This window comes from Montipora foliosa, chromosome 9, assembly GCF_036669935.1.
Source record: "Montipora foliosa isolate CH-2021 chromosome 9, ASM3666993v2, whole genome shotgun sequence".
NCBI lineage: Eukaryota > Metazoa > Cnidaria > Anthozoa > Scleractinia > Acroporidae > Montipora > Montipora foliosa.
Window position 1 is genome coordinate 23,041,827 of NC_090877.1, and position 15,818 is coordinate 23,057,644.

The following is a 15,818-nucleotide window of genomic DNA, read 5'->3' on the forward strand; positions in this document are numbered from 1 at the left end:
GAAGTAAAAACCGAAACCAATCGTGGCTCGCACGTCCACATTTTCCCGCGCTTTGAGTCGGCTACGTGTAATTAATTCGAGTTTTGATTGATTTACTGGATTGTCTCCATCCTTTTTGATTGGCCAAAGTAATTACTTTGGTTTTGGTTTTACGACACTCATTTGAAAACCGCTCTAAGTGCCAGGGTTAATTCTACCTTTCGATTAATTCACTTTGCTTCCAATCATGCGTATAGACTATGCAATCAATAACCGAAGATAGCTTTTCGTGGCATTGAATGACATAGTGTGTGAACATTAAAAAAAAGTGAATTACTTTTAAGTGAGTCACACTTTTGGGATCCTTGCAGCAAAAAGATGTAGGATTCGACCCAAAATTGTTGTTTATAGAGAGTCAAGCTAAACGAACCGCCTTAAATCATTTTTAAGTAGTGTTTTTAGGCCCGCTAAAACACGTGCTGCGAGTTTTTTGAACGGCTTCAAAAACATTCCAAGAAAAACGTGTCCCTCTGGAATCCAAGCAAAGGTTCAAATTGTGAGAGGAGAACATTAGCACACAAGAAAAACAAACTGTGCCTTATTAGTGTGGTTTATATACCAAAGAGAAGTGTTTAATCAGGTACAAAGCCCATACCTGCACGTTACGTTTTATCGGTGACCTGATAGGCTTTTTTCCGTCATAAATTATTAATGGCTTTTCGCTTGACCCTATTCCAGACAACGTGGAGTGATGATTTAAAACACTATGTATGGCGTTTTGCAGCAACAAGAATAACAAAGCTGTGTTTAAAATAGCATTTTAGCAGATGTTTGACAATATTAATGTGAATCCCCGCAAAAACGAAGATTTCTAACTTCTATTCCATTTATTCCTATTCCGGAATACGGTCAATAGAACGCGCCCTAAGTTTGGACCAACATGTTCAGTCAACCAAATGTTTAAGGTGATTCCTCAGAAAAAAAAAAGTTGTCTAACGATTTTCTGGAAACTTTCCCTGAATGTTCCCTACTAATCCCTGCTTTGAGAACTACAATGAAAAAGATAAGTGACCATGCTTGCTTAAGAGATATAATGGGCCAATCTTACCCCATTGATGCCTGTACTGATACTAAACACGCGCGGTATTTCATCGTCTCAGGGTACATTTTGCAGTAGCTTAACGAGAGGGTTTTAAAGTAACACTTGAAAAACACCTGATAGGTAGAAAGTCTAAGGTCCGTTTTAAACGTCACATTTTACATGTGCCGAATCTAATGCAAATGAGAAAAATGTATTGTTCTCGCTCATTCGCGTTACATTCGGCACATGTAAAATGCGACGTTTAAGACGGGCCTAAAGTATATGGAGGCGCGGTGGCCTCATGGTTAGTGCGCTCGACTCTGGATCGAGTGGTCCGGGTTCGGGTCCTGGCCGGGGACGTTGTTGTGTTTTCTCACGGTGCCTCTCTCCACCCAGGTGTATAAATGGATCTAATGCCGGGGGTAACCCTGCGATGGACTAGCATCCCATCCAGGGTGGCAGTAGAAATACTCCCAGTCGCTTCATGCTACAGAAACCGGAGATAAGCGCCGGCCTGGTGGGCCTTCTAGGCTTGTGGCAGACTTTACCTTTACCAAAGCATATGGAACACTTTCTTATATAGTTTATGGAAAAATCACTCAGCTTAAAACGACGTCGACTCAGCGTTTCTCGAGTCGTTGTTTTCAAGATCATAATTTACATCCCTGGGTAAGGAGCTTAAGAGTAAAGCACCATCGTACGTGTTTTGAGATGCACTTTCTTATATAGTTTATGGAAAATCACGCAGCTTAAAACGACGTCGACTCAGCGTTTCTCGAGTCGTTGTTTTCAAAATCATAATTTACATCCCTGGGTAAGGGGCTTACAAGTAAACCACCATCGTACCTTTCTATCTCGATTATTGTAGATCGAAACAACAAAATTCGCCATGTTCTCGGAATGCGCGCTTATTCACAAAGAGTATGGGTCATTCACAGCTTCTCTCACGTGTTTTGAGAACTGTTTCAGCTTGTATGATCGACTTACACCATATTTACAATGTAAATCTGACCAATTTGTAAACAGTAACACACCATATGCGCAGTACAGGATGCGCAGTGCAATACTGAGGAATCACCTTAATAATATACCGTATAGTTAGGAATGATGAAACAGTGGAATAATAGCAAGGATTTTGTGAATTTCTTTCAGCGTACGCTGATGTTTTTATGCTGTGTGAAGCACTTCAGGTTTTAGTGAACATTTGTGATTTTTATGTTTAGGAGCCGTCGCCGGCGCAGCCGTAGTCGCAGCCGAAGTCGAAGTCGTAGTAGGGAGCGAAGAAGGAGAAGAAGGTGAGACAATGGTATATTTCTCATTTGGGTACTTCAGCCCTCTCTTAATATAGAGAACATATCTGTTTACAAACATTTTGCTTTTGTTATTCAAATTTGCCAACCACAGGAGCAAAAGACCTTTTATTTCGACAGCCAATGGGGCTCTGGTTGGCGTATTAATGACAATGGGTGACGTCAACAATGGCCTGGAACCAGGCTCCGCATTTGGACTTATGGTGGCGTAAAAAAATGGCGGGGAAAGCGAGCTGAACTGGGAACTGGAACTCGGCTCGCTTCAGTCGCCATTTTTTTCGGCACGTTCCTTTCGCTCCATAATTTTCGCTCCATAACCCCAACTGCGGAGCGTGGTCCCAGGCTACGTCAACGATATCTTCCCTATTCAAAGCCAGTCATTTTACTATCTTGTCATGGCCCTATGAATGCTGTCTTGCAGGGACTTTGGAACTACTTTAGTTTTTTCAAGATCACGCGACTTATTGGTTTCCACCGGCTCGAGCCAACTCCTGTGTTGTGTGGTTGTCGTCGGTTTGAACCGGAACAAATTTCCTCTCTTTCTCGGAAATATACACAGAACTTCCTGGTCCTTGTGTTCGCCTCTTGCTGTCTCAAGTTTTATTCCCCTAGAACTCACTCTGTGTGAATGTTTCTCATAAAATGTTACTAATCAAGTCTGACTAATGGCATTTCGATAGGTTTTGCCCGTGGCCCTCCTTTTTCCAGTTAGCACGGCCTTTGTAATGACATGTACACCAGCCTTTTACTGAGTCAGTGCTCTCAAATTAGTTCAAAAACACGCTGGAGGGATGATCTCACCAGACGGCTTGGACCTGCATGGTCGAGATTGGCTAAGGACAGATATCTGGGATCATTCCAGGGAGGGGTTCCTCCGTCAGGAGCGAACTTAGCCCTGTTAATGATGATGATGATAGATACGACAATGAGCCGTTACCTTCCAGTCTTAAGAGTTTTCAATGCGTGATTTCTCTAAGCGATTAAGGACCTGAAAAATTTCTTAAAACGGATTATCCGTTGTGAACAAACCTGCTCTTAACTTCATTAGGTCTTCCGCTACTGGTAATTTTTGCGTTCAGTGGCATTGTCTTCGTAATCTGTTATAAAATGTTATCTGTCGTTTTTTTTTTTTTAATCCCCAGTCCCTTTTTCAAGCGGGAGAAATATCTTTTCGGGCTTCCGTCTCTGTGTTGCTGTTTGTTGATCACCATCTTGGATAATTAATCAGTTGTGCTTGAATGAATTCGAATAAAAAGCAGGGCGTAAAGCGACCCTTTTTATAGTGCGTCTCTCTGTTTAAAAGAGCGACTTAGGCCCGATTCACAGCGTACCGCACGAATTTTCTACCGGTTGAAAATTCGTGCATTTATGGGTTCCGTTCACGCGGAATCACGCTAAAGGTACGAAAATTTAGACCCCTCGCCGTTCAAAACTTTGAACGCCGAAACGATGAAATGATATATGAAATGGATCATATATGAACTGCGGATATGAAATCAAGTGAAGCTATGATCCTCGCAGTTATAAACGCAATTTTTGCAAGTGCGTAAAGAAGCCTGAAAAATTCAGGACTTAACGCAATTGCAAAAATTGCGTTTATAACTGCGAGGATCATAGCTTCACTTGATTAATTGTATATTGTTGTGATGGAAAGATTACTTTCCGCTTTTTAAAGACTTGTCCTGTTTCGCTCCACTTGGATTTCCCGGGAGAGAGAAAAAATACGGAAAGCGACTGTTACCATGGTAATGGTCCGTATCGTAAAACCCCGACCAAAAACCAGCCAATCAGATTGCTCCATTTAGTCTGAGCATTGCTATCCATAGAGCAGTTTTCAATTGAGTGTCGTAAAACCAAAACCAAAGTAATTACTTTGGCCAATCAAAAAGGTCGGAGACAATCCAGTAAACCAATCAAAACTCGAAGTAATTACACGTAGCCGACACAAAGCGCGGGAAAATGTGCACACGCGAGCCACGATTGGTTTTGGTTTCACTTCTGATTGGTTGAAAAAATGGCGCGAGAACTTTGAACCAATCACTGAGTGAAGTAATCATAAACCAAAGTAATTATCTAATTACCTTCGACACTCAATTGAAAACCACTCTATAATATATAAACGGTGTAATTATGTCTTATTCCGTAACCGTTACCTATCTCGAACAGCTCCGTTAAGTGTGGTTAGAAATATAGTAACTATGCCCAGTAACACCACGATTCAACATTCTGTTTTCAGGAGCCGGTCAAGATCGCGTTCCAGATCCCGCTCTGTATCCAAATCTCGCTCAAAAAACAAGATGTCTTATCGTCGCTCTCGATCACAATCCCGCTCGAAAAGTCCCGCGCGAGAAGCAAGGTCGCGCTCCAGATCGAAAAGCTAGGAACTGCCTGGTGCTTTGTAGCCCGGATTGACGGCTCGCATTGCCATCCATTTGCATTCTCAGGTTGTGTTGTGAGCTGGACTTCATTCGTTTTAAGCCGAGATTGTATTCAGCATTTTGTTGTATTTGAAGCTTAAAGTGACGTTCACATTGTTCTTTTTCAAAGCTTGATAGATGATAACCTACAGTTCTATATTAATCACATAGAATCGCTTCCGTCCCTTGAATCGATTGCCTAACTGTGGTCACTGGTATGAAAAATTCGAGGGAGACGAGAACAGATTCTTTTTCAGGGTAAGGAAAAGTGTGGAGAGTTGTATGTTGCAAAAGAGTTTTAATGTCGAGAATGCCCACCCCTTGAAACCTGAGGAGCCATTTTGGTCTCTTTTGCACCCCCTGGTTTAGGTGGCAATAAACGTACCGAGTGCCATAAAGGCGATAACGGTTTGCGAAAGCGAACAACAAACAAATTTCTAAAACCGTGCATTGAATGTCTTACTTGTCTTGAAGTAAAGTAGAGTCACGGTCGTGATATTTCCCAACGTTTTGTCCGTCAACCGGAAAATAAAGCCTTTTTGTTAGCGAAACTTTTAGATTTGTCGATTAAGTCACTTTGGTGAAGCGCGACTGTCGAGAGCACGTGAGAATTCTCATGGACTTTTAGCCTCGTTTTTAAAACGAGTCCAACTGAAGTCTTAGATTTTAAAATTCGTTCCTGCTCGCGTTTCCATTAGTTTTCTTTGTGTGCCGTACTTCCATCGGCTTCGAAACAGAGACGGAAGACTATACTGGTCTTTCGAAAGACTAAATGGTTTGTTGTCGCGAAAGAGGAGGGAAAGGAACTGTTAGCAAAAGCGCGCACGTTTAGTGAGATTTCCATCTGGTCGGCGGCAACCTTGTTGCGTTTACCTAGTCAATCTGTGTCGAAAATAAAGTTATACCACTAACAACATAAAGGGAGAATGTTATTAATTAACTCTGATTATCTTCCAACTTTTTCTTTGGCAGTCATTTGCGTCAAATAGTCCCTTGGGTGCCTTGATCCCGTCATCCCCAAGATGAACATCCTTATTATGTTCCTGTAGTATTGGTAAGAAAGATTTAGCGAACGACAACTTAAAAGGGCAATTTCTTAGGCCTCAGATTGCCGTTCACTTTAAGAATGAATCACAGATGGCTTCAATCAATCGCAATCTTTATTGCGTGTCTAGGCGTTCCAGCGTCTAAATTGCCTTAAGCACAAATTGTAGACACATTTAGGCCAGACCAGGACACCTGGAACACCGTGCCAATAGTGTGTGGGATCTCAAACGTCCCACAGAGTTGATGACCAAGGGACGTGAGACGGGGCCTACGGTTTATAGTCCTTACTTGTCCGAGAAGCCATTTGCGGATGTAATTACAAAGGCAGCACGTTCTCCTCAGTTAAAAGTCCGGCCGGAGTAGAACTCAGATCTCCTGCACGCTAATCCGATGAAACAATGAACGGGGGCGGTAAAAGGTGTGGAAAGAACGATCCATTTCCGTTTTCTGCTACTAAACAGATCTTATACAAATACAATGGGAAGATGGAAATGAAAACAGTTCTGTTCTCTAGTCGATAGGACTCAACTAATACGATTATCAGTTGAGTAAGACGCAACTAAGTTTGGTCACCAGGTTTAACGTTAAAATCGTGTTGTCGTTGTTAAGGGCAACCGGCTCCGTTTCCAGAGGCAACTTGTCGGACCGTTGACGTCATAAGCAGCAAAGCGCGAAATTGCGAGAGGACCTGTACGGGTCCGCAAATGATCCCGGAATGCAAATTATCCCCATTTTAGACCGCAAATGATCCCCCAAAAAAAAGTTAGGAATGGCATGGAGCGTGGAATGGTCTGGATAGAGAATTAATGTGAAGAGCGCTTATTTGTATTAAAAATCACTTCAAATCATGGGTCACACAGGTTTCTGCCTCATTCTAGTTTTCGAGAAAGACTGAATTTTGTTTCTTTCCAAGCTGTTATAAATAACTTCGACGCAATTCTAAACTGATTGTGACTAGGGGCCCGTTTCTCGAACCCTGCGAGTAGAATGTCTTTCGATCTTCCTAAAAGAAAATCGGGTTAGCCACTGAGCGGCATCGATCCAGGGACATTTCGTATTGAGCATGCATGTGTTAAAAATTCAAAGGTATTCGGGTTTCAGTCACGTGAGACCAGTAACTGCAAAACCACGAAACGAAAACAAATAGTCCTTATTTTGGAACAACTCTGGCAATAACACGCAGGGTTCGGGAAAGGGGGCCCTGCTCACAATCAGTTTAGAATTGCGTCCAAGTTAGTTTTTGATGATTGTATCCCATAATTAAATGTGGCAAATTTATAACAGCGTGGTAAGAAACAAAATAGGCCATTTCCGAGTTGCTGTTAGTCTCGGTTTCGAAGTGAGTCTTGGTGCTCAACTATTGAAATGGAAATTAGTTTGATTTGCATAAGAATACGCAACTCATTTCCATTTGAATGGTTGTGCACCAGGACTCGCTTTGATTCTGAGGCATGCGGCAACTCGGAAATGGGCTATTCAGTCTTTATAGAAAACTATGATGAGGCAGAAACCTGTGTGAGCCATGATTTGAAGTGATTTTAATCAAGATAAGCCCCCTTCACGTTAATTCTCTATCCAGACCATTCCACGCTCCATGCCATTCCTAACTTTTTTTTTCGGGATCATTTGCGGTCCTGGGTCCCGTTTCTCGAAAGTCCCGAAAACGTTTCGGGCCCGAAAAGCTATTTGTGAAACTGCAAACCGCTTGTTTTGAAAAGCCGATCTTTTAACATGTTTTCAAGCTAACTAAAAGAAACATGTCCGTGAAGTTTGACGACTTAAATCCTGTCCGTTCTTGAGATACAAAGGGAATTGTGGCACCCGAAACAGGCCCGAAAAGTTTCGGGACTTTTGAGAAACAGGCCACTGGTATCATTTTCTGTTTTGGGATCATTTGCGGACCCGTACAGTACTACTACTTAGCCTTAGTTTTTCTTTAGCTCTTCCACCATGGAACATCAAGTGAAAGTGGAATACATTGCAGGGACGACGAGCGTATTTTGTATTTGGGGGAGGGAGGGAGGGCTAACAAGCAAGCGCCGCAGACGCTAACTTGTAGGTGGTTCTGAGGGAATTCTCCGCCAAAAAAAATTCAAATGTTAAAGCTCGGAAATGCCTATTTTTATTTTTTGTTTGAAATTGGGGGTGCTAAAGCCCCCCCGGCTCCGCCGTCCCTGAACTGGAAGACAAGGAGATGGTCAGAAATGGATAAGTTTCATGGATTCGGCTTCTAAAGTGAACTGTGGTCAGTATTCATTTGCATCGCTGGTCCATGATATTCAAACCTTGGTTTTTTAAATGAGCGAACAATGCGTCACTTTTCGTTACTTGGATGGTGAGGATGATTCTTGTTGAACTTCGAAGCCTAGCAAAATCCGATTGACACTTTAAGTTACAGCCGGTACTATTTTGTTTCTCTCTTTTCAAAACGACATTTTGAAGTTTTTCTTTGTTTATTTGTTAAGGCGCTGTTACACTGTGAAATGTTTCGTGCGACATTGTGGTGGAACTAATTGCACGAAACAGTTCACAGTGTAACATACCCTGCAAATCCACATACACCGACAGGTGCATGGCCATACAATCGCTTTCCGTGGAAGGGCAGTTTCAAACCGCATTCGTCGAAGAATTTGTGCTTGTAGGGATTCTTCGCGTGAAGGTAGTCAATAAATATTTGTGTATAGGCTATTTTCTCTACGGAAAATCTCTCCCGCTCAAACTTGCTGATTTTTTTCCTCGAGTATTTCAAACCTGATAACATGTTGCTGAGAGCACGCGAGATCGCAGAAAATGATGTACTGTTTGAAATGTCGCCGAATTCGTTAAGCACATCGTAGATCTCTTTTAAAGATGAAGACGGTCTTGCTTTTTTACACGTTTCAGTTAGTTGTAAGTCACCTTGGGTTAAATTAGTGGGATTTCCTCCACCATGACTGAGGCCTTGGTTCAATAGTGCGCTCTCTGGACAGACGCCTCCATACATTTTCTACACAACTTCTAAACTGCTTTGCAACATTTTCAAATCGACCTGGAAAATAGCCAGTGTGAATATCGCCTCCATTTTGTAGTATTTTATCGATTATTGATGCTCGAAAATGGGCAGAAAGTGGCCGCCCTTTCACGTAGGTTCTGCTTAAAGCATTTAGCCTCTCCATTTTTTAACTATTTGCCAAATTTGGCGGGTTTTCATGATAAGGGACGCAGGAAAGCTGCCCCTGACAACACTGTAGTTTTAACGTTAACACCTGATAAGCAAACTTCGGCGCGTTACTCTACGGATAATCGTAGTATGAAATAAATTTTTCCAAGGATGTTTCAACTCTCTCTCCTTCCCTTGAAGTGAGAGTGACCCTATAAACTAGGTTTTCAAAATGCTTTCAATTCCACTGAACATTAAATATCACATAGCAAAACGGGCTCGGGATCCTTGCATTGTGGCCTGGCCATGGCAATGCGGTGGTAATTCTCCCCTAACCAACTCCTTAAGGTCCGGCTACATGTTCAAACATTGTTATAAAACATTTGTTGGATCAACAATGTTAGAACTTGTATGTATCATGCATGTTTTGATGACGCTGTTTAACATCTTTTGTTGGAAGAATGTTGTGATTCTCCAACCTACAACAAATGTTGAAGCGTGTAGCCGCATTATCAAATTTATCATTAGGTTGCGTGACGAAAAGCCTCATCAAAACACGAGGGGGAGTTGGGAGAATTCGAGAAAGTTATGCAAAGCCGAGACGCAGTCGAGGGTTTGCATAGCTGTCGAGAATTCTCGCAACTCTCCCAAGTAAACACTCCCCTATGTAAACACGGAAAAAGTCCTGTTTTGCTTTTATAAAATACTTCGACAAATGAAGGAAAATGCTGGGTTTTTTTACTTCTTGATTGAAACATTTAAACAGATCAAAACGCGTGCCTGACAACACAACTAATCAAAATTCGTGTGATATCACAGGAGTGTTTACATACTCTCATCTAAATTCAGCTATTGACCAGTGAGAGTACGCGTTTTTACAACAATATTACTAAGGCTCGTTTTAAACGTCGCATTTTACATGTGCCGAATCTAATGCAAATGAACGAAAACAATAGATTTTTCTCATTTGCATTATATTCGGCACATGTAAAATGCGACGTTTAAAACGGGCCTCATAGAGGTTTAGCGCCGATGACGAGTACGACTACGAGTACGAGATCTGGAAGCAAGTTCTAAGGAGCATGTGCGAAGTCTCGAATATCGTGCGGCGAACTCATAGTACGACGAGTTTGAAGTGAAAAGTCGGTGGTGGGAAAACGAGTTGGACCGCCGGACCTTAAAGGTTTTAAATGCGCTTCAGAAAATTGATACATACATTAACATACATATATATTCATCGAAGTTTAGTGGTGAAAATAGCATATGGGCTCGGATTATTGGCACCGTTATAACTTCTTTTCAGAACTGCAGCACGTTCACGCTCGTTATGAAGTAAACAAACGACTTAAAGGAAGAAAAATATTTAATTTTTTTAGAAGATTTATCCTGACAGAAACTCGATAGGCTAATTAGTGGTTTGCTTTGCTTTAGTAGGGTCAGCTTTACTCACAAAAAACCGAATAAGAAGTTGGAAAACCGACTTCTGATCGACATTCGTTCATGTGCAAGCTTAACTTACCTCCTTTACAACTGCCATCAGTGTACTAAGCAGTTTTAATCTCGAGAGATTAACTCTAAACTTATTATTTTTAAACTTGCTCTTGTAGCACTTTCATAATTTTTTTGCTGAACGTGGAAGCGCCCGCTAAAGTTGAAAACAGGTGCCAAATTATTTTAGTACTCGTTGTTGATCTATGCCAGTTAACCTCCTAGTCGTATTCGTCGTTAATTTTGGTGCTAAAACTCTCTGTTGGGACGTGTTCTTCTAACAATGTTACAACGTGTAGCCGGGACCTCTTTCATGTTGGCGGCCAAATAAAATATTCTTTTGTTTTAATGCTAATAAGCCTTTCTTGCCTCGCTACGACCAGCCAATAGGCCATTTCCGAGTTAATGTCTGCCTTCTCTTCAAAGCGAGTCTAAGTGCGAAGTTTTTGTGATGGTAATTAGTTCTACTTTACATATGAATGAAAACTAATTTTCATATCAAAAACTTCGCACTTAGACTCGATTTGAAGAGGAGACCGGCATGATCTCGGAAATGGCCTATTTCAAGAGAATTTTTGTTTCAAAATGAGGGCAGTGGGTCTAATTAACATAAAGACAAAAAAATGCAAAAGTGGTCGTCATTTATAGACCTTTTTGCAGATACGGCGACCATTTTGATTTCTATTGTTTCGAAAGACATTATGGGATGACCAGGCAAATTAATATGTATTTGCCCCCTGGGCATCCCATAATAGCTATTTAAAACAATAGAAACCAAAATGGCCGCCTTATCTGCAAAACGGTCTATGAAAGTGGTCTCACTTGACAACCCAGCCTTCGAATCTTTCTCTTAAGTTGTTGTAGCAGTGTTGCCGTGAGGTCCAGCAATACCGATTCGCCCTCTCAGTTTTGATAGGAGCATATGCCTGTGAGCGAACAACAATTTTGAGCGTGACTCGAGTTGAGGAAAAGGGTTGTGGGAAAGGATCACTTTTTCAAGCCTATTGATTCAGACATAAATTTAGCCTGCGAGAGCATCCAGTTTTTATCGGCTCTACTTTCACCCGCCGGCGGGTGAAATTAGAGCCGAAAAAACCGAATGCTTTCGCAGGCTATCATAAAATATTCAAAGCGATATTTAGCGTCAATTGCTGGTTTTCACTCACGTGATCAATAGCCATGTTTTTCAACGAAAACAAAAGGAAGCGTTTGCATAATAATAGAGTTAAATTCCCGGAGGATTTGGTCGGGGCACCAACATGGCCTCCTTTTCTTTGTTTTGGGCACCAACATGGCGGTCGTGACGTCATGTGAAAACCGAGAATAGGCCATTTCCGAGTTCAAGTCTGCCTCCTCTTCAAAGCGAGTCTAAGTGCGAAGTTTTTCTTATGAAAATTAGTTTTCATTCATATGGAAATTAGAACTAATTACCATCACAAAGACGTCGCACTTAGACTCGCTTTGAAGAGGAAGCAGACATGAACGCGGAAATGGTCTATTGTAAGATAACCAGATGATGTAAAAGTCGAAACCGATGTCTTGGGAAAATGGTTGATAAGCACTTACCGTGGCCGTCAAAAGTCCCTTGTTCAACGAAACGTCTTGCGGAATATTCGAACAATTCTCTTATTTACCGTAGGGAATGTTTAGTTGGTTTTTGTATGTCAGTATAAAGAGCGAAAATTAATATAAAGGTGGCTCAAACCAGTTCCAACACTTGAAAGAAGCGTTCTTATTAGAAGGATTGAGACTACAACACTTTATCACTTAATAGAAATGTTATGGTACCATATCAAACACCAATTATTGCTGAAAACAATTCGGTCATTCATGTGACGTGAAAAGTTACCGTGGCAACAGGAAAAACCTATAAAAACACCACATATTTCGACTTTAGCTGCTAATATCATAAAAACGAACTAGGTGAACCCCATTTTTATTTCTGAAATGTAATCAGCCAGCCAGAATAAAAATTTCTGAAAAGTTTTGCAGAGAGTTTCATCTGGGCCTGCTGATCACTTTTGTGCAATAAAAAATTGGGGTCACCGAGTTCGTTTTTCAAATATGAGCAAGTAAAGCCAAAATGTAGGGTGTTTTTCCAAGGCTTTCCTGTTGCCGTGGTAACTTGCTACGTCACAAAAATGACTATATCTTGTTCAGCAATAATTGATGTTTCACATGGTACCATAACATTGCTGTTACGTGATAAAGTGTTGTAGTGTCAATCCTTATAATAACAAGGTCTCTTGAAATTGTTGAAACTGGTTTGAGCGACCTTAAATTTTGTTGTTTTAGAAAACTCCATATTTGCAGAGCTCAACAGCTGAGTACACGTCTCGAAGTCGAATGGTTGAAACTCGTAAATGGAAGTTGAATACGTAAGGTCGCCTTTTACCTGGAGCTTTAGCCTAAATAATGATTTTATCGATTTTCGACGCGCATGCCATTTGCTTCACATGTTTCCCCCCAGTGGTCGAATTTTAAACAGGAAGTTGTGATTGGCTAGATGTGATTTGAAGGAAATATCACCGAGACAACGTAAAGATATTGTGAGAAGAAAAACATAAATTTAACCACCTGTAATTAGGCGATCTCACGCAAGCCGTAGTCTGGTTGTGGAAAATGTCTTCGATAATGCAAAGGCTAAAAGAAACTATGTTTAATGCAAAGCAAACCTTCGAACAGTCTTACGATGACACAAAGGAAAACTTGGATGGGATGAATTCAGAATGGGAAGAGCTGGAAAAAAGAACCCTTACCAAGATAGACGAGACTGAGGAATATTTTGGATCATCTGCAGGAAGAGAACCAGAGGGCGCTGAATTGGAAAAAATTAGGAGTAAAGGAGAACAGCTCAGCGAAGAGTTTGAAGCACTTTACCAAGGGTAAGATTGTAAAGCAAGCTTGTGGGAAGTGCATATCGAGAACGGAACAGCAGTAAGAAATAAAAACGCACTGAAATGAAAGGAGGAAACCCATTGGATATTTTCTGCTCGAGTAGAGCGCGACTCGAACCCGATGGGTGCATCCGCAAGCTAATTTAATGCTCCAAACACTGACCAAACCCCCCCGCCAAAGCCGTTTCTTTTCAACGAGATGTATTCATTGCGAACTGCAGGCCGATGCAAAGGTGATTCAAATTTACCTCTATGTATCATTTTTATTTTTATTCTTATCAATTACATTTCGTCAATTTATTCAGTATTAAGAAGTCTCCAAATTTCGTAGAATTTTTCCGAAATTTCTGGCCGGAGAACGTTTCCGTGGTTAGTGGGCTAATGTGCAAATTTCTCTTCTAGCACTTCTCTCAATTTTGAGTAATTATTCAAGATATGCCAATTTTCGTGAGTCATGCTAGTAAACAGTTTCAAATTTATGCTCACTATAGATGGGGAAGAGCGCAATTCAGAGATAAAAATTATTCCAATATTTAGCTCACGAAGTATTTTATGATGTAAATTTTACTAGTTGCAGACAATCGAAAAACACTGCCGAGTCCAGATTAAGGGAATGATTATTCTGCATTTTTGTTAAAACAAAGTAAAAGGAAAATTATTTTTCTGACTTGTACAGTTCGAAACTGACGAAACTAGCCAACTGTTACCAAAGGACAATGGAAGAATAGTCGAAAGAATACTTCACCTGTTTATGTCAACAAACAACACGGTTTCGACGTCAACAATCGGCTATCACTTTTTCAGAAACAAAGATGAGAGAAACATTTAAGGGCGCGTTCGATTGACCGTATTCCGGAATAGGAATACATGGAATAGAAGTTAGAAATCCTTCGTTTTTACGGAGATTCACATTAAAATTATCAAACACTTGCTAAAATGCTATTTTAAACATATCTTTATTATCCTTGTTGCTTCAAAAGCGCCAGACATACCGTTTTAAATCATCACTCCACTTATTCCTATTCCGGAATAGGGTCAATCGAACGCACCCTTACAAAAAGCACCGGAGTCTTATGATATTCTAGGCGCTCATGCATCCTTCATTTAGCAGTCAACTTAATTTAATTTTTTTCATACGACGTGCTTAAACGCCAGTAAAATCACCATGGTGAAGCTGTGTTTTTGTTTCTGTCTGCCTTGCAAACGCTCTAGATCTGGATAAGCGTCTTTTGGTTTGGCTTTTTGAAACCCTCAGTTTTAAAAATAATGCGGTTGTGTAAATAGCCAACCGGTTAGCCTCTGACTACTTGGGATTGTTGTGTTCTGTCGTTTCGTTGATCGTGTTTCATTGGCCCTGAAAAGCCCCATGGGGAGTGGTCAATTCAGTATGCATTGCGAAACAAGGAGCTGCGATAGAAAATTTCCTGTGAATGGTTAATTCAAGTGAACATTATTTTCCAATCTTGTGTGGCCACGCGTGAGGCATGATGGACAGTTTAATTAGCGCATTCTGTTGACTCGGGTGACAGGATGACATTAGGGAGCTTAAATTAAACACGCGACGTTTTGGAGGACGACAACCGAATGTGAGCTGTTTTCTCTTTTCACTTGTGTTCACACAACCACATTTTTATTGCTAAGTATCTTTTCTCCATTAGAGATGACAAGTTAAAAAATCTGGGAGACAAAGCATGCGAAATGTTCACTTCCGGTTCCGCCATGTTGGATTTGCTATTATCATGCAAATTAGCTACACACTTCTGAGGGGGCAAACAACACAAGTTCGAGAGGTTAGAACGAACATCTTAGCCACACAGATGATTTGTTTCACGTTCATGGAATGTTTATCACCTAAGTAGTAAAACAGAATGATTACACCAGTTACTTCGATGTTTTTTTAGGTAAAAATTAGCAGATAACGAAGTAAAAATGCCGAAGGCCATCAAAAGATATAAAATTATTATAAAAGGTACTTAATTCTAAATTCTAAAATGTACTTTTAACAATGTTATGTCAATACTTCGACTAGCGGATTTTGCGCAATTTGCCTTTTTTCCAATGTTTGTCCCCCAGCATAACACATGGCTAATTTGCATGACAATTGAAAACCAACATGGCGGCTATCGTGAATAAGGCCTATTGGCAGGTTAAAATAAATCAAAACACAAGAACCTGGAACCACTTGAGCTGCCCCCGCTGTCACAGTTAAGTATACGTAGTTGTATTTGCAACAATTGGTCACGTGACCTGTTTTTCGCAAACACGATGATTCTGCTGAGTACATGAAATTATTTTTCCAGAAAGAGCAGCTTAAAATATGCTATCATGCCGATTTTCGTAAGTATATCGTTTAAACTAAAGGGTTTGTATGGGAAAACTGGACGCTTTGCCCTCCAGTCACGCTTCAATGATTTCCATACAAATCCTTGTATTTTCCTAAGTTTTCAAACCGCTTTCCAT

At 40.8% G+C, this 15,818-nt stretch overlaps 2 protein-coding genes across 7 annotated transcripts in view; both read left to right on the forward strand.

Moving 5' to 3' along the window:
• Nucleotides 1-5,338, forward strand: part of LOC137972186 (putative RNA-binding protein Luc7-like 2) — a 29,964-nt gene extending 24,626 nt beyond the window's left edge. For all 6 annotated transcript variants that reach the window (XM_068819041.1, XM_068819037.1, XM_068819038.1 and 3 more), the window contains 2 exons: nt 2,284-2,355; nt 4,607-5,338. In XM_068819041.1, the coding sequence (XP_068675142.1) occupies nt 2,284-2,355; nt 4,607-4,751 (217 nt within the window). In that variant the 3' untranslated portion in view covers nt 4,752-5,338. The remainder of the gene's footprint in view (nt 1-2,283; nt 2,356-4,606) is intronic.
• A 7,507-nt stretch (nt 5,339-12,845) lies between these two features.
• The window catches only part of LOC137972188 (uncharacterized), a 6,173-nt gene continuing 3,200 nt past the window's right edge, over nt 12,846-15,818 (forward strand). Inside the window, exon 1 of the mRNA XM_068819043.1 lies at nt 12,846-13,346. Within this exon, the coding sequence (XP_068675144.1) occupies nt 13,084-13,346 (263 nt within the window). The 5' untranslated portion in view covers nt 12,846-13,083. The remainder of the gene's footprint in view (nt 13,347-15,818) is intronic.